Source organism: Abramis brama (assembly GCF_963993115.1).
Source record: "Abramis brama genome assembly, chromosome: 22".
NCBI classification, from domain to species: Eukaryota; Metazoa; Chordata; class Actinopteri; order Cypriniformes; family Leuciscidae; genus Abramis; species Abramis brama.
Genome location: NC_139984.1, coordinates 19,046,680 through 19,072,860, shown reverse-complemented (window position 1 = coordinate 19,072,860; position 26,181 = coordinate 19,046,680). Strand labels below are relative to the sequence as shown.

At 37.8% G+C, this 26,181-nt stretch overlaps 2 protein-coding genes across 4 annotated transcripts in view; one reads left to right on the top strand and one right to left on the bottom strand.

Moving 5' to 3' along the window:
• Positions 1 to 3,984: 3,984 nt before the first annotated feature.
• rnf223 (ring finger protein 223) lies at positions 3,985 to 9,071 on the top strand. Of its 2 annotated transcripts, XM_084098698.1 has the most exons (3): positions 4,003 to 4,254; positions 5,995 to 6,112; positions 7,034 to 9,071. In XM_084098698.1, the coding sequence occupies exon 3, from the start codon at positions 7,078 to 7,080 to the stop codon at positions 7,744 to 7,746; it is 669 nt and encodes a 222-aa protein (XP_083954824.1). In that variant the 5' UTR covers positions 4,003 to 4,254; positions 5,995 to 6,112; positions 7,034 to 7,077; the 3' UTR covers positions 7,747 to 9,071. The 2 variants fall into 2 exon arrangements, with proteins under 2 accessions (XP_083954825.1, XP_083954824.1); XM_084098699.1 differs by lacking the exon at positions 5,995 to 6,112 and having other exon boundaries at positions 3,985 to 4,254.
• ptpn11b (protein tyrosine phosphatase non-receptor type 11b) overlaps positions 8,793 to 26,181 on the bottom strand; it is a 31,656-nt gene continuing 14,267 nt past the window's right edge. For both annotated transcript variants that reach the window (XM_084098696.1, XM_084098697.1), the window contains exons 2-16: positions 24,445 to 24,567; positions 18,243 to 18,437; positions 17,268 to 17,460; positions 17,052 to 17,168; positions 16,759 to 16,872; positions 16,297 to 16,393; positions 16,106 to 16,185; positions 15,833 to 15,988; positions 15,496 to 15,627; positions 15,129 to 15,283; positions 14,878 to 14,945; positions 14,641 to 14,792; positions 13,378 to 13,478; positions 12,911 to 13,025; positions 8,793 to 11,560 (exon numbers count right to left, since the gene is read on the bottom strand). In XM_084098696.1, coding sequence (XP_083954822.1) covers positions 12,944 to 13,025; positions 13,378 to 13,478; positions 14,641 to 14,792; positions 14,878 to 14,945; positions 15,129 to 15,283; positions 15,496 to 15,627; positions 15,833 to 15,988; positions 16,106 to 16,185; positions 16,297 to 16,393; positions 16,759 to 16,872; positions 17,052 to 17,168; positions 17,268 to 17,460; positions 18,243 to 18,437; positions 24,445 to 24,567 — 1,765 coding nt within the window. In that variant the 3' untranslated portion in view covers positions 8,793 to 11,560; positions 12,911 to 12,943. The remainder of the gene's footprint in view (positions 11,561 to 12,910; positions 13,026 to 13,377; positions 13,479 to 14,640; positions 14,793 to 14,877; positions 14,946 to 15,128; positions 15,284 to 15,495; positions 15,628 to 15,832; positions 15,989 to 16,105; positions 16,186 to 16,296; positions 16,394 to 16,758; positions 16,873 to 17,051; positions 17,169 to 17,267; positions 17,461 to 18,242; positions 18,438 to 24,444; positions 24,568 to 26,181) is intronic.

The following is a 26,181-nucleotide window of genomic DNA, read 5'->3' as shown; positions in this document are numbered from 1 at the left end:
TGGAACTGAAAATGCAGGTTGCTAAAGATAATAATTATTAATTCAAATAAAGATAAAAGCAGAATTGTTGCAGTAAGAACTGCTATTCCATTGTAGAACTATTCAGGATTTTAATATTCATCTATAATGAACATTATAATCATCTCTTTGTTGTTTTACAGTAGATATGTGCCAGAAATGGATACTGTCTACTTTTCCTCCTTTGAAAGCAGCAGACAGGCTGTTGCTTGAATTTGGTCTTTTACTTCGGACGTGGTTTTATTTTAATGTTAATAAACTTATGTGTAAAGCTGGTTAATGCAAATGGTTAATGCAAATGTATGTTAAACACACTAAAAACGACCACAAAAATTGATAGTTACATTGATTTTTGTAGACCAGAATAATAAAAAAATATTTGAAAGTATATAAAATTCTAACTACATATAGACAAAGTTGAAACATACGTTTATGGCTTAATTGGCCATGAGACACACTAGACACAGGCCAAAGTGCTTATGGCAAAACGCGACTTTTTCAACCCTGAACTATTTTTTTATGAGTGTTTTGATGGCGTCCAATTAAACATTTTATTTTTGTTTGTGCATTTTTCCACTGAGGTGCAATGTAATCCAGATCATCAATAAAATCAAGCCCTGGAAAGGGCACAGCAGTCCTCACACATTTCTGCCTAGGAGACGTCCCAGTGACGCTTGCTGTTGTTTGGCTGATGATAAAAGCAGTCGTACCTGTCCTCTGCTGTCAGGATATCAAGGGAATCTTAACAGAAATCTTGATTGGCGTCCATAATTATGTGTAGCTTCCGTGTTAGTGTGGGGTAGGGTGACAGCCGTTAGTTGTATTGTTCCAGTAAAGATACAGGTAAGATGTGTTTCAGTAAATATGCAAACACACACACTCCCCCTTTGACTCTGAAGCTGTCGAGCCACATGCTCTTGGTGGTTAGACTCATATTCACATGCATGACAAAGCTGCCAGTACCTCCACCTTTTCCAACAGTACTGTAATCTTTTAGTGGTTGACACTGGTGAACTTGTGCTCCATATAATGTTCTCTCCATATTATCAGATTGGCCTACTCTGTATTATGTGGATCATGAGACACGTCAGTACACAAACATTTTGAGAACAGAGAGCTTAACCATAAACGTCTTGGGAAATATTTAACTAGTATAACAAATTTTGGTCATTAATTGTGAAATGAATTACTATAAGGGGGGATTTCCCCAATTTTTCTATTTCTAAAAGAAAAAGTGTACTAAATGTTAACAGCCATTGAAGTAACATTATTTTTATTTATTTATTTTTAATAAGAAATCATATTAGCTGTATCAAATGTATATATATATATATATATATATCTCAAGGGCTTGGAGCCAGAGGGTCGTAAGTGGCTTTTGACAAACTTTACAGGAGAGGCAAAACAAAATTTTGACCACACTTCAATCACCTGTATTATTAACCTTAAACCACAAACATTGCAACCACAGGCATACTTACATGAATGAGTATTTAAGTAATAAACTTATGGCATATTAACACAATGAACATGTTCTAAAACATTTAAAAATAAAAAAAAATATGGCAAAAACGTGAGATACGCCTTTTTGGCACCAAAAATGTCCAAGTCTTCTATGGACATAATGGACGTATCTGCTGAACAATGCAGAAAATAATTGTTCAAAAGGGGAATTGATTGAATAATTAACACTTTAATAACCCTTGAACAAGTAATTAATTTTCATTTAACTCATTCATTATTATTGTTTTCTTTTTTTCTCATTTTACTTTTCCATTCTGGGCATCTGCTGAACAGTACAGACTGTGATAAAAGTCAACTTGCTAAACACACTTTTGATTGGCAATTCATGAGTTTTTCAATTTATTTCATTACATTCATTCATTTTTTTCAAATACTCCATACAATTGACAGTACTTTCGTATTCTTTTTACTCATTTCACTTTTCTTTTTTGTTCAACCATTTCAATTACTCTGTGAGTCTATTCATTGACCACATCCAAAGAATCATGTTGCGTCTTATTTGCTTTTGCGACTCTGCGTATGTGTGAGAAATACTCCCATTGCTGCACAGGGTGAGTAGATCTTTCTTCTTTAATGCACTGATCCCAGGAGGGCTTTCATACATTGAACTTGGTTTGGACACGGAATGGGTGCTTCTGGTGCCCCTGGTTGCCTGCTTTGCCATCTTCAGTTCATGGAAGGTTCAATATAGGATTCATCAGTTTGTTTCATAATATTCATCAAAATCGTTTCTGCCTCAGACATTTCCATGTCTGCAGTTGTGTCAGCCATTTTGAATGCTGCTTTAGGGCAACAACTACACTTACAGACGCTCCAAACATTACTCACACTTTTGTGTTAGGTCTTTATTGTTTTGTTGCTTTATTCAATAGTTTGATCTCAGATAGGTCTTTTTGGCACCATTGGACAGAGCTCATGAAGACCTTCATTTTGATATTAAGAACTCATATTCGCCCAAAATGCCACTTACGCCCCTCTGGCTCCAAGCCCTCGATATATATATATAACAGTTTATATATGTGGGGGGGGCTACATTTCACTACAAATAGTGTGATTTTATTTTGTTGTTGTTTTGCTTTGCCTCATAAGGAGTTGATGTCATTTATCACTGATATAAAGTTAAAGAGTCAGAGCTGCCTTTATTTAGCCCCATCAGTGTTTCACAGGTAATTGGGCAAGCATTGTTGTGTGATCATGTGAGACCTTCAGAGAAGTATCGGCCATGCATTCTCCACATTCCTGCGGAATGAGATGCAGAGGAATGACAAGCATCTGAAAGTAGAGGACTTGATATTGACTATTGAGGATTAGGTTATATTAGATCAACAGATTACCATCAGTTTGGCTCACTATAGGTACTTTGTTTTCATTGTCTGTTTACATGTACAGGTTGAATCGCATTAAAGAGTATTACTGTATTGATTATTCTTTTAGAGATGTTTGTGATGTGATTGTTTTTATCATCGTCATCTCGCATTAACTGCCTGGCTTCCTATGGGGCAAACTGAATGTATTGTTTTATCTCATCCCGTTTTTCTTATCTAAGCAAAATTATGTGGCATCTCAAACTAAACATGAACTGAACCAGTCCTTTTTGCCATAGAGAGATATTTGTGCTTGTGCTATGCCTACCAGAGGGTCATCATGTGCAGGTATTCTCAACATCTTAAAATGCTAAAACCAGCAAACAGCTCCATTTAATGATGCATTATCAATGTTTCCATCTCTTCCTTATAACAGTCTAGCCAAGTGGCAAATTACTGTAAATGATACTGTTTATCTAATGCTATCCAGTTAAGAACTCATGAGAGAGAATTTTAAAGACAATGCAACTCAAATAAAGAAGCCCATACAAGCTTTATTCATGAATGTGATTATCTTAGCAATGAGTTAATGATATTAAACCTAAACAAAAACGAGACGCTATTAGGCCATTCGTGTGTTAGCCTTTGCTAAGGCTACACTGTTTGCTTTGGCACTGATATTGTAGCTTTTTTGTGCGCACATTGACTGGAACGACATGAAAAACTACCTATTAACTATGTCTTCATACATTCTAGTGAGCAGCCCAAGTTATTGACAAACTTTCTGAAGCATGTTTGCTGATTATGGTCTCATGTGTGAAGCTAAAATGCTAACTTAAGAGTGTCTACTTGAAATGTTCAATGTTAAGTAAGTTTAGGGATTTTCCCAAATCCTAGGAAGTAATAATACAAATCTATTGATATATAGATATATAGATATAAAAGAATGTGACATGATGGGAAATGATTGGGGAAGACTGATCAAAAGAGAGAAAGAAAAAAAAGAGGATGGGGCAGATGAAGAGAATAGAAATGTTATACTATGAATATGCTTTCCTTCTTCCCAACCCTCCTCCTACCCCGTCTCTGGCACTCCCTCAAGGCCGTGTTATTGTTCCTGCCTATCAATGTCATTTCCATAGCGAGTGCTGAAAGAGAGTGGATAAATTGAGGCAGGTGAGAGTGGACACGAGACACAGAGAAGGAGCTCGACAGGCATCGGCAGCCCACCTGCGTTCAGCTCCACTTTTAACAGACTCCTAAAAGGAGGACATTGCATTATCAAGAGGATTGCTGACAGCTCCAGAGCTGATAATGCATTTGTGTCCTTAGGGAGGCGAAGTGATGAGAAGATAAAAGAGGAATCACTGGAACAGGGATAACACTAGAGCTCAAGTCATCAGAACAGGTAAGAACATGTGCAATTTTTGTCAGCCACATGTGGCGGTGCTTCAGCTGATATAGAGAGGGGCAGCCGTTTGGAAATGGAAGTATACCCAAAGGGACGTTAACTCAAGACTGGAGAATAATCTAGCACTATCTGAAAGCAAACTCCAGATCGGATTGAGAATAAAGTATGGCTGGTATTTCAAGTTTTAGAGGAAGTTGGAAAGAAAATAATATAGGGTGCATGACTAAAGTTTATTAGTAGTTAAACTGATAGGATAAAAGTGAAGTTACTGCAAGTCAAAGTGGAGAACTGTTATCAGAGGTCTGATAAAACTTTGACAGTGTACAGTGCACACATAACAATACAAGAAAAATCTGATAATTATAAAACCAGGCTATATATATATATATATATATATATATATATATATATATATATATATATATATATATATGTTTACACACACACAGTATATGCATGCGGTTTGAAAATCAGATTAGAAATTAAAAATTAAATATAAAAAAAGTACATTAAAATAATCGAATCATTTTAAATACTACAAGTGAATGTAGTACAATTATTAATTTATTTGCATTTTTAAAGATTAATTTAAAATTACTGTTAAATGGCAACGGTAATCTTAATATAAAAATAGGGGAAATGTGCATGAACAATTAAATATCCGGTATCGACAAATAAAGATACATGTAAAAAAAAAAAAAAAAAAATCTGATATGGTATCAATATAGTTTGAATATTATATATATATATATATATATATAATATTTAATTTACAGTTTGTGTCTGTTTAAGGTTTTTAAGACATGTGTACAACGATGGCAAGATTAAAAAAAATGCATTTGATATTTAGTTTTGCTCTTTTTTAGCTTTGCTGTAAAAACAAAGACATGCACACAAGACGTGGATGTTGAATAAACTGACAGAATACTAATGAAGCCGTTTATGTAAATGAAATCGGGAAGACCAAAATCTAGGGCTATAAATAGGGGTTCACTTAAACTGTTTATGACCTTTCCCTGATAAAAGGACATAATATGGACATTAGCTTGCAACGTTAACTAACTGCAGTTTTGTCCTTGGGCTGCAGCCTAGACATAAAATCAAATTAGTAGAGGTACTTTCAAACCCCTCCTTATCTTTCCTAATGGCTGGTGTTATCAAACAGAGGGTCTGTAGATGTGAGGGTGTCATGTGAAAGTTCAAGCATCACGCACACATAGACGGAGAATCAGGTCAAGAACCATTGTCAACCCTTACTGTGTTTTGCCGGTTGAGTTAATGAGTAACGATGAACTCGTGCACTAATGGTGGTCAAACAGTTATACGCTGAGGCGTAGATCGTGAAAGAAGATAGAAAGGACTGGGACCGCAGGTGCTCTGAGCCTAGGGGGTTTTACACAGTGCTGAGAGACTGGCTGCCTGGGCACCGGCCTGTTCTCCAGGAATGCCAAAGCCACACCAATATAATGGAGAACAAACAGGAGCTTTGTGCAGTGCAGGGATGGAGAAAGAAACACACACACACACGCACGGGACTGCGCTGAAGGGCTTGTGAACAGGCCATCTGCTCTCAACCAAACCCCTGCCTGAACCTGTGCAGGGACAAAACCACTTAAAAGAGAGGCTAGATTAGATGCACATGTTATTTTGCTCAGGATGGGCTCTGAGAAATACTTCTGTGCATTATACAATGTTGATCACCCTGTTGATAAAATTCTTCTCATCTCCTAATGCCAGGCCCAGTGGAGCGATGACTTTTAGAGAGCCTTAGTGCGCTGAAAGGGTTTCTGAAGGACAGTGGTGCTGACGTTGGCAGAAACAAGGACAACAAAGCAGTCTGTGTCTTACCAACATTGTAAGCATGGGTATTTCAAGTGGTCTTGACCTTTACTAAACTTATGTACACCCTTAAAAATAGATCATAATTAGAACACTTTTTTACAGCTTAATGCCACAGAACTTTATAAACGTTTTATTCTTCAGAAAACCAAGAACTTTTGTAATAAAATTTAAAAAACCTAATTTAGTGACAAAATATTCTTGATTCTTGAACTAAAAAAATCTATTGAAGAACATTCTTAGAAAATGTTATTCTCGTTTCTTCAGAAAACCGCCTGGTGCTTTAAAAAACCCCACAAAACAATATGTTGATCTGAAAACCCTATAAAATTAAGAACGTTTTAACCTCCAAAAGAAGTATACAGCGACAAAAGAACCCTATAAATGAGTCAAAATGGTTCTTGATAAGGGGATGATTCTTTGCTGAACATAAAGAACCATTGAAGAATGTTTTTAAGAACTTTTTATTGTAAACATCTTTAGAAAACATGTACTGGTGTATCAACCCAGAAACCATTATACTAATCTGAGAAAAAGCAAAGGAAATCAGGACAGGTAATCTCCTAAAATTTGTATAACAGTTCAAAAAACCCAATTAAAAGGAAGAACCACTGAATAACTTTTATTTTTGTTAGCATATACGGTATAAAACAAGGTAATGCAGGTGGGCAGCAAAACAATGCACTACTATTTGTAACAGTGTATGCACAGTAACTAGCCCTACTTCAAAGTCACAGTTAATTTGGTTAAAGGGCATGATGTTTACTTTGAACCGTCTTCTTGCTCAGGCCTGTTCTGTGTACCCTTTCTGTTTGCACAGTAATGTCCAATCACCTGGTGGGAAATGTTTACTTCATAAGCTGTGACCTAGTTTTGCTCTCAAACCTATACAATGAACCTAGAGGTGACTTTTAGATGTTTGTCTTGCTTGTTCTAGTGAATCTGCACAAGGACTAAGGTGGAAGACCGTACTCCGGTGAGATGGAGCCGAGCCCAGTGGTGTGGCACACCCAGGGGGTCCTGCTGGAAACTGACCCGGAGAAGGTGAGCTCTCATCCCGAGTGCTCCATCTGCTTCAACACCTATGACAATGTCTTCAAAACGCCAAAACAGCTGGACTGCACACACACCTTCTGCCTTGAGTGCCTTTCCCGCATCATGGCTACCTCCATGGACCCTCAAAACTCTAAAATCTCCTGCCCCTTCTGCCGCCACCCCACTACCATCCCAAAAAGGGGGCCTCCAGCTTTGACCACGAGCCAGGAGGTGCTGTGTCGCCTGCCCGCCAACCAGCAGCAGGAAGAACCCGTATGGCTGGACGGGGAGAGGTTGTGCTACCAGCGGCCAATAGACATGCCAGGCCTGCCAGCGTTCTGCATCTGCGTGGATATTGGGGCCAGTGGGCAAAGCGGCGTATCTTCTTCCCAAACTCGACCGCGACTTGGGCTTCTGGAACGGTTGATGGACTGGAAGCGTTTGCTGCTCTTTATATTCCTCATGTTGTTGCTGCTGGGGATCATTTTGTGGCCCTTGCAGTGCATCGTCTCGACGGGCTCCGTGCGTTGTTCGTCCCATAACCTGCAGATGCCTACTACAGCTTCTACTACCACACTCACATTAGTAACACATAAGGAAGACATACATGTCTAGATTGATGTCGGACTTGCAAAACAAGTTTGATTGGTGTCCGTTTACCTCTATACGTCCTTGCCAAGCCTGTTGGGTGCTAAAGGAGTTACAACAAACAGCAATGCTGCAGTAAAGACTGAGGAACTGCATCAGTATCATTATTATATCTTATAGAACATGTGAATGAGTGTCAAAGCTTAGCCACAAAACTGACTGATGGTTAAATGTCTGCCTACATTGATCAACAGTAAAAAGAGTAATAAAAAAAATTAAGCCACTGTTTAGTAACAGAGTGAAGAAAAAAGTTCCGTTGTCAATAGTCTCACACAGAAGTCACTTTCAAACCAAGCAAGCAACTTTCTATTTCTATTCTATTACGTGACCAACATGAACACGAGTGAAATCTGCATGGGGAAATCTTTATTTCTATTTCTATTTCATTTCTATTGAAAAGACTGGATTTTGCCCACAAACCTTCAACCAGCGATTGAAGTAATGTGAAAATGTGAACTTAATCCAAAGAAAACTGAATATTTTCTACTTGTACATTTGTATATTTTATTTCATTGTATTCCACTCCATGAAATGTATTTTGTTTAAAATATAAAAACTGTTGCTGCAAACAGCACAAGGAAGTTCAAGGAATAATGTCATGGAATGTTTTAAAATTAACAGGTACAATATACATGATATCACTGATAACACTGACAAAAGAAAGAAAACGCGAACGGATTCACGTGGCCCTAATTTATCACTTCCTGCTCTGGGACGGTTAAACGAGCACGCCTCAAACAATAACCGTTTGAAACCTAAGCCCTACAGCGACGTGTCCTGCATGTGAACACATTCACAACCACACCCATGTAAACTGCTCCACCGTGTGTGTGTGTTTTGTAGGGATGAATTATTAGCTTCCTTTTTCCAGGTGTTTTTATGAGAAACGAAATGTTATTGACATAAGTTATTCATTATTAAACCCTGAAGAGAGAAGGAAATTATAAAGAGGAAAGGAAATAATATATGGGCCAGTAGCTGTTTGTAAGGTGAAATGAGTTAGAGACAACTAGTTGAAAGTTCCCAGTGTATGCTTTATTATTCAATAACTAATCCTGTATTCTCATTTGAGATGCAAGTCAATACATCAGCTGTATTTTCCAGGGCAAAAGGCATTTTAGGCTGAACCAGTGCAAGAGGGAACACAGTCTTTACCACACAAGGACAGTCAGCACAACGCGAATCAGATCAAACCTACTGATCACCAACTGAGATTTTAAAAAAAACAACAACAACCCACCAACATAGTATTCAAGTAAATTTAAAGAGAAGACTTCAAAATTGTTATAAAGCGAGCAGAGAGTTTTATAACTGTTGATGTTATGTCTAATAATAATAATAAATGTTAACAAATCATTCTAAAACAATATGCTAAACAGCTTTGAATATTTCCATCACTGTAATAACAAACAAGTGAAATGTATAATTTACAACAAATAATTGACCAAAAAAATATAACGCAAAACACTACACTGATGTCAAATCAACAGATATTCATTATATATACCTCCGAACAAAAGGACATTCTGGCAGCCATGGACACTATACCTTTCAGCAGTTCAAGTCTTAATATGTCACTCAATTTTTGACCTTTTACCCATTTTCACAGAGGCAAAAATAAAACACTTAACTCTTAACAGCAAATGAACAGCTTCCAAGCGTTCAGATACCAGTAGCACATTGCTCTCACATGATCAGGTGCATAAATCACATAAAATTCATTCAATCAGTCAGTCATTCCAAGGACAATGATTATCATATGCAGTGACATTGCTTTTACGTCCCAGAAGGTCTAACAAACTGGTTCTCTAGTAAAAAAAAAACCCAAACATTTTATCCTTCCAAGTGCAAAAAAAGCAGAGCCTGGCCTCCCTCAAACACGTACGGCATCTCTACAGCTGTAACCTTTCACAGTCAGACGCTGTGATTAATCACATACACCGTGTCCTGCTTTATCTAAGCCAACATGCACACTACCATTTTTATGTTTTTAGAAGAAGTCTCTTATGCTCACCAATGCTGCATTTATATAATCAAAAAAATTGCGAGTTATTATTATTTAAATAACTCTTTTCTATTTTAACATATTTTAAAATGTAATTTTTTTCTTTTGATGTCAAAGCTGAGTTTTCAGCATCATTACTCCAGTCTTCAGTGTCACATGATCCTTCAGAAATAATTGCTCAAGAAACATTTATTATTAATATCATCCGTACTGAAAACGTTTGTGCTGTTGTGGAAACTCATCCTTGCTGAATAAGAGTATTCATTCCAATAGGGTCCTCGCGCCCTAATAAAAAAAATCTTACTGACCTTAAAATTTTGAACGGTACTGTGTATATATAACATCTTATGACATCACTGCTGACCTCACCCAATAATAGCCACGTCTGGATTACAGCCATCTTTTAAATTACTTTTTTCGTCCTACACAAATCTATTCTTTAATCTTAGCTGAGGGCCATCTGGCCTGCCTCATTTTTAGCTGAAGTCTCCACCGAAATCCAGTTCACATCAACGGCTCGGCCTGATGTGATCTTTAGTAATACCACGCTTTTCATTTTACGTTATTTCATTCAAAGGCCTCCTCAGTGCAATCACAACCCACTATGAAGTAAAGAGCTTTATCGGGCTATTTATAACACGGAAATACACACATACCCTGTTTATATGTGATAAAAGAGCTTAATGTGTCTCCTCTGAGGAAAATGTGGAATAACATAGTCAAAAAAAAAAGAAAAAAAAGAGAAATGCATTATATTCAAAAATGCCAGGCCTAGATTTCATGATCACATCCACAAATATCACAACAAAAGATAAAACTGCTCTAAAGGAATCATAGTTGCAAATAAAACAATTTTTAACAAACAAACAAATAAAACTAATCTAATAAAGGCTCACCTGATGTATTCAGAACAAGAAAGTCAACGCATAGAAGGAGGAGCCCACTGAAGAAGAGGCAGCCTGATTGGTTGATAAGCCTTTGATTGACAGTAGCACTTGTCTCCCTCTGACTGTTCATTAGCCTGGAGGTAATGCTCAATAAAAACAGCTTTAAAGCAGAAGCTTTCACAAATATGATGTACAGGCTGCTAATTGGCACATACTGTATAGATTCAACCACACTGTACCAAATCAGTCCATTTAAAACACCTACTTACATAAGAGTATCCAATTCATTGGTCGAACTTTGACCAATCACCTCTCATATCCTTTGAAAAGAAAAGAGGGATTCTTTAGGCCAGACGGTGTACTTCTCTTCTTCTTACATCACCGTGCCACGAGTATCACTCAGCAGAGCGCAAATGACCACTGCTTGTGAGAAACTGAGAGATATATATCAGAGTTCTTTGGTTACAGTAGACAACATCCAGTAGACAAAGCAAGGTCTGGAAACAGCCGTAGACAGCATGGAAAGAGCGTAGCTTCATCCAAAGTTATGTCACTGAGTGTAAATATTCATTTTCAAATTTATTTCACACATAATCAAACCATCATGTAGCTTAGAGCAGTGTAGGCTTGTTAGACTAGAAGGGGGGAGCGAAAGCACCAAGTCACACGTCCTTTGCCGGAACAATTTCGGCTGCTAATCAGGCACTTGGTTTTGGAGTGTGAGTTTCTCAGACGTAGTCAGTCAGGAAATGAAGAGAGGAGCTGTTGGAGATGTCGTGGAATCTCCAGCCGAGCGGCTGGGCGGTGTCACCTCAGCGTAGGCGCTGCTTGTCCCCCCCCCCAGTGCCGTTCCATGATCAGGTGCTTCTACACAGCACCTCTGCTGGAACTGCAAAGCAAAAGACCAGAACGTTTAGGGATGCATTGTTTTAACAGTTGTGTTACTTTCACACTTGTGTATCTACAGCACATTGGTTGCTATAGTAATGATGTAGGCGTCAGCAGGATGTCAAATGACTTTCTTCTACAAAGGCTGAGAGAGAGCCAAGCTATCAGTGCAGAAAGAGAAAAAGGAAAAATTTATATTTTATTGACACATCCATGACTACTTTAAATATTTTTGTCCCCCTTTATCTAGAGTAAAATGTGCCACATTCTGAAAGACAAAAAATATTTGTGTGATGTAACATAACACTATTTAACACATAACACAAACATTTTTTTTTTTAACTGAAACACAAACCACATATGGATGTGACTTGGGTCGGTTTGTGTTGTTAAGTCTACAAATAAACAGATTTCAGTCAGATATGTCTACATTTGGATTTTGGCTGTCAGTGTGAACAAAGTCATAGATAACTTTAATATAATACATCATTCCTAATCCTATGAATTATGTGATTTAGAAGACCAATGTGAAAATCTTTTAAATAAATACTTTAAATACCAACAGTCATCGGTCATAAAAGGTAAATCAACATACACTACCGTTCAGAAGATTTGTTTCTGAAAGAAGTCTCTTATGCTCACCAAAAACAAAATACAGTAAAAACATCAATAATGTGACAATAACTGTTTTCTATTTGAACATATTTTAAAATGTAATTAAATCCTGTGATGGCAAAGCTGAATTTTCAGCATGTCACATGATCATTTAGAAATCATTCTAATATGTCGATTTGGTGCTTAATAATTTTTTTTTAGAATATCGATGTTGAAAACAGTTGTGCTGCTTAATATTTTTGCGGAAACCATGATATATTTTAATCAATCAAAGTTTGAAAGAACAGCATTTATATTAAATAGAAATTATTGTCATTTTTAATAAAATGTGTTGTTTTACTATTATTTTATTATATTATTATTATTTAGATTTCATGTTATATATTTATTAATTTATACAGTAGGTATTTGGAAAGCATACTAAGTACAGTTGCTAACCTTTGAAAGCATCAGTTGTTGTGCATATTCTTTGAAGAATGGTGTTATTTTCAAAGCCATTTGGCAAACATTGCCATTCTGTAAGATTATACTTTTTATTCTGGTGGGCTGCAACAAAGACACAATTCCCACCCCCATTGGTTCCTTACTGTCTTTCTCCTTCTCGTCTCTCTACTTCAACAGCCTTGATGCAGGTGTGTGCATTCATATCTGTGTGTGTGTGTGTGTGTGTGTGTTCACACATAAGCATGGCTGCAGATAAGTATAACACTGTGAGAGCGAGGGTGGAAAAACATACTCCCAGAGTCCCTGAGACAGCAGCCCACATGGCTTATCTCCTGGTGTTACTGCTGGTGGAGCCCTTTGGATTTTTGATGTTCAAATTCTCATACACTCCGGAGTCATCATTCATTCTGTGGAAGAGTTGAAAAGACGTGTGTTACTAAAATAAAGAGGAACGAAAATACATCTAGTATAGAAAAAAAATTACAAAATCGAAAGTGATCACAGTTAAAAACACATTTTATGATTTGATGTGCTGTCTGACGTTGCATATTGTGTTTATTGTTCTAGAAAAACTGACTCACAGCAGCGTCAGAACCCTTTTGACAGATAATGATTCACTTAGGAACAAATACTTTTAGAATTGAGGAAGTGTGGGAGATAGTACACTAAATAAACTTAACTGTTTTCCAGTAACAACACTGTGTGGGCCGTTTTTTTCAAATAGTGTGTTTGTGTGCAAAACAGGAAATCAGCACTTACACAGATGAAGAGCGAGACGAGCTCATGTTTGGCTTGGCTCTGGCATTTGACATCTGTGGGTACTTGATGTTAGAGTATTCTCTCTCCTTTGTTTTATTCCTCTAAAAAGGTAAATAAACAAAACAAGGAATGTCAAACTCACACATTTAATTTGATAAAATAATGGATGCCAAATATTTAAATTCTTTGTAGTTAACATGTTAATGCATTCAGTTTCTTTAAAAAAAAACGAAATAATGTGCAATTATTGGATTTGGCAATTGTGTGGATAATACTCATAACGATATACACTGTTGTTCTTTTGAACTTCTATTCAACAAAGAATCTTGACTTTTATCATGGTTTCCACAAAAATATTAAGCAGCACAACTGTTTTCAACATTGATAATAGTCAGAAATTGAACACTAAATCATTATATTAGAATGATTTCTGAAGGATCGTGTGACACTGAAGACTGGAGTAATGATGCTGATCATTCAGCTTTATCATCACAGGAAATGGTCAAATAAACACACAATATACAGCCTTGGTGAGTTCCCCCCCAAAAAACATTAACAAAAATTCTTACTGAACATTTTTGCAACAGCGCTCTTTACTCGTCTCAGTAGCACAAAAAATATTTAATATTTCGTCAAACTCCTCATATATAGGATATATTTATATATATATATATATTTTGATAATACATTAACAGTCCAAAAAAAGGGTCTACGTTTTTTTTTCCAGATCTTTCGATCCATTGGACAAAACAGGCTCACACAATTTACATATGAACACGCCCGGAGACAACGGAACAACATACGGAGAGCAGCAGCTTTCGGTTCTGCTCCGACAGCCACAAGACTCTGCCGAACGCTGTGAGCGCGTGTTAGAAATCAGGAATGGCGAGAGAACATTGTGCTTGGTACGTTTTTTGTCTTCAAATCAAACTTGGGTCTCCGACAAGGTTTAAATCCTGTCCGGCTAGCGCGCTTCCCTTAATGTGAGAGTAGGTGGTCTTTTACGGCTGTATGAGCACATTCGACCACATGAGGAAAGCAATCCGGTCAAATGCGTTTTCGACTACCTCTTTCAAGTGGTCGAAAGTGGACAAGCTCAAAATGTTTTAGACCCTGTTTACACCTGCATTTAGCGTTGTCCACTTGTGATCCAATCGACCAAAACGCATCTTAATACCAGGCGTAATCAGGGCCCAAAAGAAGAAATCATTCCATCAGTGAATATGTCACAGTAGCATCAGTTGAAAAGAAGTGTTCAAGTACCTGCTCCTCTTCCAGTCTCTTCTGAGCGGTGTCAATGTATTGCTGAACAGCCATGTAGATGAACTTGTACTGGGCCTCGGTCTGAACCATACCGGATCGTTGCTGGCGCACTCTCTGAATGGTCTTTGGGATGTCAATGTCACAGTCCAAACCTGAACAGTCCGTTCAGTTGTGTTATATTTTATCATCAAGAGGCATACAATTCATAACAGAGATAATTTTGTATGAAACAGTTACCTTGTCTGTTTATGATGTCGATAAGGATGTCAATCACAATAATTGTGCCTGTTCTTCCAATCCCTGCACTAGAATGACAGTGACAAATGGAAGTTTAGATTACGGAGCACACAATGAGGGAAAACCTTGTATTTTCAAATAAATAATACAAGCAATTCAGTAAAGTAATTCTTTATCATTATAACACTCTTAAGACGACATTCCTCAAGATAATGAGTTGATCTTGTGGAGCTGAGTGAGGTGTGCAGTACCTGCAGTGAACCACTATCGGTCCACTCTCTGGAATGGCGCTCTGGGTTCTGTTCACTTGCTCCAGGAAGCTCAAGACTCCTCCTGGTTCATTGGGAACACCGTGATCAGGCCAGCTCAGGTACTGATAGTGCCAGACACACCTGGGAGGCTCTCTCTTTAAACCATAGATGAACAAAAATTACATGAAATTATTATCAAAGAAAATGAAGAAGAAAAAAAAGACTACAAAAATGTAACATAAAACATGTTTAAAGTCACTTAAGTAAGTTAGAAGGTTCTCTCTAAGCTGCTACTGTAAACAAAAAGGTCAAAAGTCATGCCTGCCCTCTGGGACCGTCATCTCAACTGTCATCACGGTGCTCTTACCCTGTCTAGACGTGTGACTTCAAGCTCTCGCCGTATGTAGTCCTGAGCTGTGTGTTCCTCAATGTTCTTCACACACACCTTCCCAAACTCCTTTGTTGAATTTAAGTCCGGCCAGTACCGCACACACTTATTCTATAGATAGAATTTAAGTTTTCAGTTCCAAAATATAATCCATGTTGCACATTTCGTTACATTAGTGATGTTTTTAAAAGAAAATATTTTAAAATGGATTACTAAAGTTCTCAAATTAAGCATTTTTTAAACATGTAGTGGTCCTGATTAACTGTCTCAATCTCAAATCCTACAAAACATTGCTTCATCCAGGGCTGGATCTCACCCGTGCTCTCTCCATCTCCTTGGTTGTCATGACAATAACATGAGTGTTTTCCTGATACACCATTTTCCAGAAGTCTAGGACGGTGTTCTGAAGGCAACCCTGAGTGGCGATGAACACTTTACCTTCATCCATATGACAACCTTCTTCATTCATGCTCTAAAAAAATCAATGAGGACAACACTCAGAATGATAAAGAACATGCAAAATATTGATCACAGTTCCAGTAACCCAGAAAAAGCTTGACATGCAAGCATTATGAGTGAACCGGCTTACTCGGATATAGTTAGCATTGATGTAATCGGAGCCTAGCGCATCAGAATCCACCTCCTTGATCTGCACTCGAGTGGTGTCAACTGCAACAGAGAAAATGACAATCAAAGAGTCCTGGAGATTAACGGTTGCTCTATCATTGAATTATGAAATGTGTCTGTCCATTATGAAACCTGAAAAACACCTTTACTCACATGGTAGTATGTTCTTATATCTGTTCTTGTTTTTATTTTCTGGTCTCTGCCCCTCTTTCCTGGGGTAAAGGAGTTTACATTCTTGCTGCTGTAAAACCTACAGAGCAACAGGGGACAAGATAAAGAAAGCTGGGATGAAATGTGGCTTCAAGCAATGAACCCTTAAAAAGTGTTCATTCCAACTTTGCTGTGTAATGAGATGTTATGTTAAGTCAGCACCCCCTGCAGGAATGTCCCATTTATCTGGACAGTTACCGCCAAACAGGAACTGCAGTTTAAGAGGTCAGCAAGCAGAGAGTCTTTTTATAAACAGCTCTCATATCAAACAGTCCTCTGAGGTTTAATGAGTGTATTACAGCGGAAAGTACGCTGTCTGTTCTCTCAAACAAAACCTGGACTGAATCACCACATCCTATGATGAACAGAAAATATGAGCAGACAAATGAATATGGACAGAAATACCTCAAATTCTTCCCAGAAGCCTTGCTTGGGTTTCTCTGAGTTGTCGGCTACTTTATTTAATTCCCGTACCCGGTTTTCAATGTTTGCTGCATTTATCCGTGTGGCGTTAAATGGCTTGAACATATAAAGAAAGAACAAAATATATATAAATATTATAAACGACGAAATGTACCTTAAATGTAATTACGAAGGATAAAACAGTGGCAGAACAGTATGTAATTACACTACCATTTAAAAGTTTGGGGTAGAATTTTTGTTTCTTTTTTCTTTCAGGCTTGGTTTAATTTACTCACCTGTTTAAGGTGCACGACAATTCCACTCTTCTCCACCATGGGGTTTTTCTTATAATGCTCCACTAAATCTGCTAAAGTGTCAAACCTCTCCCCTCCTCCTACATCATATTTCCCATCCTGGTAAAGAGAACAGACAAATCAGCCTTTCTTTAAAAAAAAAAAAATACAGATTTTTCTTTTCTTGAGAAAATGGTGAAATTTTTACTGCATTTTTACCTGATAACGGATCATGACATGGGTGACTTTAGTCTTGCGGTCTACGTTTTCATGCTTTTCTTCATTAGTGAGGACGGAAAGCACAAAGTCTCCCGGTTTACTCTGACTCTCTCTCACCAGGAAGCTGCCGGATTTACCCTTCTCCGTAAGGAGCTTTTCAGCATCTCTCCCCGAAAGATGCCCATGATACCACCTGATACAGACAAAACACAACAATGAAGCACAGAAATACACATAATGTGCCTCCTAAATGGATTATGTGTTTCTGAAAAATACATTTAAAGGAAAAACACACAGTAAACACATATGTTTTCTGCAATTTCATATGCAAACCTTCTCATTGTAATATAAAGGACTAATAATGTTTGCCTCCACACATAAAAACGGCTACTTCTTAATTGCCACCCGCAGAACCGTGCACATTTCCAACTTTCACTATAGAAACTATAGTGCAGATTATATTTTGTGGTCGGAAAATGTGCTTGCGAATGTAAAGACTGTGAGAGTTGTTATGCTATGAGGATATGTGTGGGAGGCGTTCGCTCACAAGCTGGAAAAACCTCAAAAAACGAGCCAAATATAATCTTTGAATGCAAATATGTTTTTCACCTACAATGTTTAATGTATATACATATTTCACTTTGATTTCACAACCTAGAGGATGTCGCACCATATAGATGGCGTATAAACACCAAACCCAGGTGAAGGAAGTTAAAAAGTACATTAGACTCTAAAATGAGGCTGGACCTCAAACACATAAACATCAAACATAAACAGAATGAAGGAAGGACATGTTCTACAGTGGTAAAACAAACTGTTAGTCATGAAATCAAGATAAGCACGATCTAGAGCTGATAAACAAACCACAGATTCTGACGTGCCACTGATCAACCCTCTCAAGGGTTTGAACACTAGGGGGCAGGATTTCTTCTGTCCACACTAATGCCACTGTCGAGCTCACTGGAGCTGCCGTACCTCTCAGATGTGGGATCCTTGCAGTTGAGGGGGTATTTCAGCTCGATGACATCTCCGTTGCGTTCCCGCAGGAGGTCGTGCTGCTCGGTGTAGTACTGGACCAATTCAGCCAGAGTGGCGAATTTCTCCCCTCCGTACAGGTCATAATAGTCCCCCGAGTTCTGGATTTTAATATGGGTGACCTCATCGTTCCTCCTGCCCAGAACAAACAGATGGGACACAACAGGGAAAATGCAGGGGGTGGGGATATGAGGGATGACAGACAGGATGGAAAAGATGGAAAAGACAGATAACAGTTAGGAGGTTGGCACTGAAAACTGACACTTTAAACCAGGGTAAATGCTGACATAAATATCTTACAAAGGTACAGTAATCTAGCTGACACAAATGATTATTATTTATTTTTTTCAAAATAGCGAGAGTGACTAAGTAATAGTCTTAGGCTGAAAATTCTAAAAATATTCAGTACAAATCTTCACATTATGCCATAATTTTCCAGCAAAAGCTTTATGAACTTATAGTCATCATAAAATTACATTTTAGCTGTAAGATATGCAGCTTATACTAAATTGTTTTCATTTATTTTGAGAAATCAATCTTTGATGTAAATCCAAACCTGTTCTGCAATTTTTGGCCTCTAAAAAGGATTTATGATTTCGTAGGATTTTTCTGGGTGTGCAAGCACGCTATTTTACTTTCATTTGCTTGTCAAAAGGTTCAAATAAATAATCACGATTCACAATTATTCTTATGATCTTCTGTAATGAAAATCTTAATATGCAACTTTTTAATTAGTAGTACAGTAGTAATAAAAGAAACACAGTTTCATGAAGACAAAAAAAAAACATTATGAAAGTTCAGAAGTTAAAATGAGGCACAAAGTGTTTTGGAGCAACCAAAGTTCTAAGCAGACTATACTAAATAGAAAATGACTCTTAATAGACTTCAGGTATACTTTCAACAAAACTGTCAAAAACTGCACAGCAGCTTTAAATGGCACAGTATGGAAAAAGTACAGAGGAACACCTGCATAGATATGATCAGCTGTGCTCAGGCACAAAACCACAACTTAACGCTTCGTGTGCAGATCACAACTACTGCAATTCAGCTCAAACACACACACACACACACACATATATATATATATATATATATATTTAAAATTAAAAAAAAAAAAAAAAAATCAAACAAAAGACAGAAACCAATCTAATATGAGACCTCGATTCCTCTCCCATTTAATTTCTCTGGCTTTCTCTAGGCATCCATGGCTCTATCCTGGCCTGGCTCATGAAATTGCACTCTGCACAGTGTAATTGCATTCTGGAGGTAAGAGAGGAGGCAGAGCAGCACGGTCTCAGCAGTGAGGGGCTAATGGCTGCTGACTGCAGCAGATTAGAATCTCTGTGCTGTGGGTCTAATGCAATCACAAGTTTGCCTACGTTGAAGGACGTCTAAATGAAGTCATTTTTTTTAATAATTCTACAAATAAAATGATTTTATAATTAGAAAACAAATTAAAAAAATGTATATAAATACATATATACGAAAGTAATGTGAAAACACTTCCCCCAAAACATACTGAAACACAACTTTATCTCACTATTACTGTGGCATCTCAAACTTCTCATGCTCATGTAGCTTCTGAGCTTGATAAACATATGCAGAAACACACTGTTCATTTTCCTTTGGTATCACAATGAATCAGGTGCACGAATTGCAAAATATTCAATGCAACAGCCAACGTGCTGCTCTTCTGGTATGTTTATTGGTTGTTTTATAATAGACTGCTAGCACCCTGTCAGATTCCTTTAACTCAGATGCAAATGTTCTGAATGTGTGAATGTGATTCAATCATTTGCATGAGGTTTTAACATGCCCAGAGTCAGAGTAGAATGACAGAGCTGTGGCTACAGTCAGATTCAAAGACCCCTGTTGACTAATTTTACCCCTCGAGCATGAGTTTATCATTGATTTTCCTGCTAAACCAGCCTCTGCAGAAAACAAAACAGAAACACAATACTGCTATTGAGCCCCTCTACAGAAGTTGGGTGTCTAAAATAATGTTTTTCCCAGAATTCCATGTTGCGGCTAGCCTGGGTTTCCCCATGCTGCCTTGCACGCAGCGCGATTTTATTCATGCTGCTAGGCAGCCTAGATTCCATGGACCACATTTTCGCCTCAGCGAGGGGACCAATCACAGAACGGGGAGGGAGCAGCAAGACGATGACGACGTCTATGCGACACACCAAAGCATTTTTTTCATATCTATGGATCCAACATGGCAGCAGTGTCCATACCTTCTACCCTCATGTTTGTCTTGCACAAACGGCAATAGTCGCTGAACGCCATCGTGTACACATAAATCTCTGACCCATCGTCTTCTTCCTCGTCGAATTTCTGTCGCTCTACATACGTCATCTGGTATAATTGAAACGATTGGCTATGAGCTACGTACAGGCGCACTTGATAGACATTCATAGTGCCCAATAAACGGCTCTGGGCATTCGTAAACCACGCCTCAAATACGAGAAAATGAACATGTGGTTCCCAGACCACGTCTCAATGAGACGAGGTCTGATGTTAGCCAGGCTATGTTGCGGCACATTATTTGGACGATTTTTCAACAAAAATAAACGTGAAATAAACACAATCTTCAAATACATTTGTCTTCATATTAGTGCACCTTGTCTTAAATAAATAAATAAATTCCCATTGTCAAAGTAAATTTTTATTTATAAAACAATACTATTTTAATAAATAATACAAAACAGTGCCAGCTGGAATATTTATGCTATGTACATTTTCTCAATCCACTTGCCATTGGCATGTGTGGCAAAGTGTTCCGGCAAGGGTGACCTCTGACACGACATATGAAGTAGTCGTAGTGTCAGCTTAGGTGAGAATTGACGAACGCGGAAGTGCAGAGGATAGAGCAAAACAAAACGTTGAATTAGAAGTCTAAAACGAAAAGTTTTAAAGAAAATTTCCGATATAAGAGAAGAGCTCTACGTCCTTCCTACGTCAGGTCAGAGGTCACCCTTTCACCGGAACTCGACTCTCTCGTGAACACCCGTACGGCCGTTGCTGGAAGCCAGTGATTATAGTTTATTTAAATATGGATATCTTTCTTACAAAAACAAATCGCTTCCCTTTGGAAGGCATTTATTAACCCACTAGAGTCGTATGGATTATATGATAGATGGATGGAATGCGCTTTTTGGATCTTTAAAAACCTTGGGCACTATTCAATGCCATTACAAAGCTGGGAAGAGCCAGGATATTCATTTAATATAACCCTGATTGTATTTGGATAAAAGAAGAAAGTCATATACACTTATGGCTTGAGGGTGAGTAAATTAATGGCATCATTTTCCTTTATGGGTGAACTATTCCTTTAAGTCTTTACAAGTGGTCCGATTGGGTTGAACAGTTCCGTTCACAAGAGTCCAACTCATTAGACTGTCTAAATTATGTTTAGACTATGCATTTGCCACCAGTCGATTGTGAAACATTTGGCTGGGGAACAATCTTCTACAAGTTGGCCTCAGGTTACACAAAACAACGCTATAAAATAGACGTTCACTTAATTTTCACTTCATTCTCTTGGGTCTGGATTGATCGTTACTAGAGTAGAAGTCATAGTGAAAGTTTAACCCAAAGTAAAGCCTCAAACTATGCTCTGTGAATGTGCAAACAGTTTTAGAGGGTCACTTCCTGTTCCCTGCTCCTGATAGCCATAACATGCAGACAGGAAACTTCTCCTGACACATTTCACCTGGCCCTGACACATCATACGTTACACTGCAGCGCCGCGAGCCATTCATCTGACTCGGCTCCCAGCTTTCTGTCTGCAACTTAACGGTTAACAATAGTGCAGACGCTGAGCAATAGTTTCCACCCAGGAAAAATGGTGAGAGACAGATAAGAGAAACAGAAGCATGGAGTAGGGGAACATAATGCATTGAAGTCCCTAGGTGTCCATTTGGCAAAATAACTCCTTCCTTTATCTAATAATGCATTTTAAAAGAAGACTCTTCCTCATAACTTTGTAATTAAGGTCTCATCTGCCTACATTAGGCCTGAGAGGCAGAACGGCAGTGAGACTTGCTAATGTCTGAGTAACTCTTGTATTGACGCATTTGGTCAATTTCCTGCTTCTTTATCTTCAAATGTGCACACTAGATTCCAGACACACTTGCAATTAAATATTATTTGAAATTATGTTATGTTATTTATTTATTTGTTTTACTGGGTCTACATTAGGCATGAAATTTCTGTCATGACAACTCTCGGAGTGTTTAGCACGGTAATGGATATGACAATGTTGATATGTTTGGTCTTGGTGGAATAGATCTGCTACGCTGCTGCTGTTGCTGCTGTTATTGCTGCTGCTGCAGAGCAAGTATAGGACTTGCTACTGTCAATAGACCTACCAATCAAGTATTTTAATGTGTCATTATGGGTAATCTCAAGTGGTCCAAAAGAGGTTGCCTGATCATTTGTAAAAAAAAAAAATTGTGATTGCCTCTATATTGGTATTCCAAAAACAATTATATAAAGCAAAATAAAAATTCCAATACATAGTGGAAATCACTCAAAAAATGGCAAATTAAAAATGGTCAAGCGACTGACTTTACAATTTTTGGACCACTTGAGAGGGAATGACCTATATTTAAATACGAATATGGGCCAAAACCATACTTAAATATTACACAAAAAAGTCAAGAGTAATTTCTACATTAATTCTGCACCAATTGCAAATTAAATATAATATAATACCATTCCATTTGAAAAAAAAAAAAGTTGTTGACAATTCCAGAATGTACTGCAAAAGTTCTAAAAAAAATTGAAATACAAGATGGTGGTCGAGGCAAAGTAACGTTGATTATATTTATTTCAATACTGATGAATATTGATCAAAATTGTTCAAAGTCAGCTTAGCAACAGCCGAGTTGCAGCCTACTGTATGCGGTTCGTTCCAAAGCCTTCACTTGTGAGATTTCGTGACGGTTAGGAAGGCAGCTACTGTATGTAGGCAGTAGCCTTACTAGGTTTTACAACATTCCAATTATTCCAGTAATTCAGTACTGAAAAGCACAAAACATGGGTCCAAAAATACACTAATCAATAGTCTTCACTATCAACTTGTTTATATACTGGTATGTCCATGCATCTGATAATCATAACAAGCTGACCTCATTGCTTCACAGCTGGGCAGATAAATCAGTCTGCATGCAGCTGGGCTTCAGCCCTGAAGGCTTGTGTTGGAGTTGAGGCACGTGGCCTTAGTTCTGGAGAACATTAGATACAGTGAGAGTCTTACCACCATAACCACAAACAGCTGATCTGGGCTCCACAGCCTCCATGTCTTAAAGCTATTATGAAAGCCCCCTTTTTTCTCTCTCTCTCTCTCTCTCTCTGTCCGTTGACTCTCCAATCACTCATCAGACAAGCAGCTGCAGTGGCTCACAGACCTGCTCACAAGCTGACACTGTAATCCTTAAGCACTAGCCCGGGGGCAACTTAAAAGCTCTGAGGTTCTGGAGAGAGCAGGAGGGAAAGTGCCTTCTATTACGTCATCTACGTGCGAGTGCGAGCATCTAATACTGATGGCAACCAATAAAAATACAGCTGTAATCCTCAATACGCACTATATGTATGCATTACAAGACAATGGTAATGTTTTTTATATTAGGGAATATTCCCTATTGCAGAGGTCTTTTCCTGGGGACACGCTGTCCTGCAGAGTTTAGTTCCAACCGTAATCAAACACCTAATCAAGCTCTTCAGGATCACTTGAAAACACACAGGCAGAGTGTGCTGGAAATAAACTTTGCAGGACAGTTGGTCCCCAGGAGCGGTGTTGAAGAGCTCGGTCCTATTGTGTTTGTATTTTATGACGTGATCTTTTGAGCTTTCTCTGCATGAAACAAAAGCCGACAGAAATCTATGACACAAACAAGCATTTTAATGCTTTACCAAGCATGAAAACAGTCAGCTAGACAAACAAGTACACTTCCAAGAAATCAATAACTAAACATTTAACAGGGGAGATGCAATTCATGCTCAACTTCACAAACCACAGCAGGTCAAAACAACATAATGACCGGGATAAGCATCCTGTGGAAAAAAATCATAATTCAAGACAAGAGCATAAGCGCAGTAAGGCAGGTGTGGAGAAGCGCACTGTAAATATGCCGACCTGACAGACAGAGTGAAATCTCCAGGGTTGCTCTTGCTGGGTCTCGCTAGGAAGCTGCCATGGACGCCCCGTGTCAGGAGGAGGTGTTCTGCCTCGATCCCAGTGATGTTGGGATGAAACCACCTGAAATTAAAGCAAAATGACATACTCAGAAAATACATCAAGTCCTGATGATCAATAGCTAACAGAGCTTTACCTTTATCTCATGATCAAAATTGGCAAAAAAATATGCAAACACTTCTCATAAAGGTACAGTGTGATGCAAAAGTCTGACAAAATCTCTAGTACAAAAATGTTCAGCATTTGTAACTTATGCTTTATTTGATATATGTTCAAAAGTGTGGGGTCATTAATATTTCTTTTTTTAAGAAATCCTTTTATTAAGCAATGATGTATTAAATTGACTGAGTGACAGTAAAGTCATCTACAATGTTACAAAATATTTCTGTTTCAAATAAATGCTGTTAATTTTTTTCTTTCCTGAAAAAAAAAACCTCATCATGATTTCAATGAAAATATGAGGCAGCACAGCTGTTTTCAACATTGATAATAATCAATAGAAATGTTTTTTGAGCAGCAAATCAGCATATTAGAATGATTTCTGAAGGATCATGTGACACTGAAGACTGGAGTAATGATTACATTTATAAAGATTAAAATGGAAAACTGTAAATTGTAAGAATATTTCACAATGTTACTGTTTTTACTGTATTTTTGACCAAGTAAATGGAGCCTCGCTGAGCATAATAGACTTAATTTAAAAGCATTAAAAAAATCTTACCAACCCGAAACTTTTAAACGGTACATTTAAGTTCAAATAAAATGGGACCCATATGCATCCTGTATATCTCAGGCTCTCCAAACCCTTTAGTTCACCCACCCGTTCTAGTGATGTCATCAAGCAAGCTTAGCCACATGTATATTTGTGTCCAATTTCACGCCGAGCGCCAATTCTAATCAGTTACGATTTGCTGTGTTTGAAAAGTTCCTAATCCTTTGGGGTTGATGGGGGGTGGAAGGGGACAAGAGGTCATGTGTAATCTGGGCTGGTGTTGGGCTCCAGCTGTCTGGCTGCCTGCAGCCCGTCTGTCCCTACACCGGCTCCCTCACGTGAGAAGGCTTTGTGAATGGCCGTTCAGGGGTCAGGAGTAATTTTATCTGCGTGCTGTTTCAGAGCGTGGCTGCCTGCTAGGGGCCCCATGTCTTAATCTCACTTTAAGTGACGGCATACAAGTCACTTACTTTCATCTTGACAGAACCTGACCACAATATAATTTATGTTATACACTACCATTCAAAAGAAGTCTCTTATGATCACCAAAGCTGCATTTATTTGATCAAAAATACAGTAAAAACAGTAATATTGTCAAATATTATTACAATTTAAATTAAGAAAATGTAAAATTATAAAAAAAATATTTTTATATAAAATTTAATTTATTTCTATAATGGTAAAGCATTATTACTACAGTCTTCAGTGTCACATGATCCTTCAGAAATCATTCTAATATGCTGATTAGCCACTCAAGAAATAGTTTTTTTTAATTATCAATGTTGAAAACAGTTGTGCTGCTTAAGATTTTTGTGGAAACTATGAGTCCTTTGATGAATAGAAAGTTAAAAAGAACAGCATTCATTTAAAATAGAAATCTCTAACAATGTAAATAATTTTACCGTTACTAATGAACAATTCCATTTCTTTTTCAAAAAAATAAAAAAAATTAATTAAATTTAAAA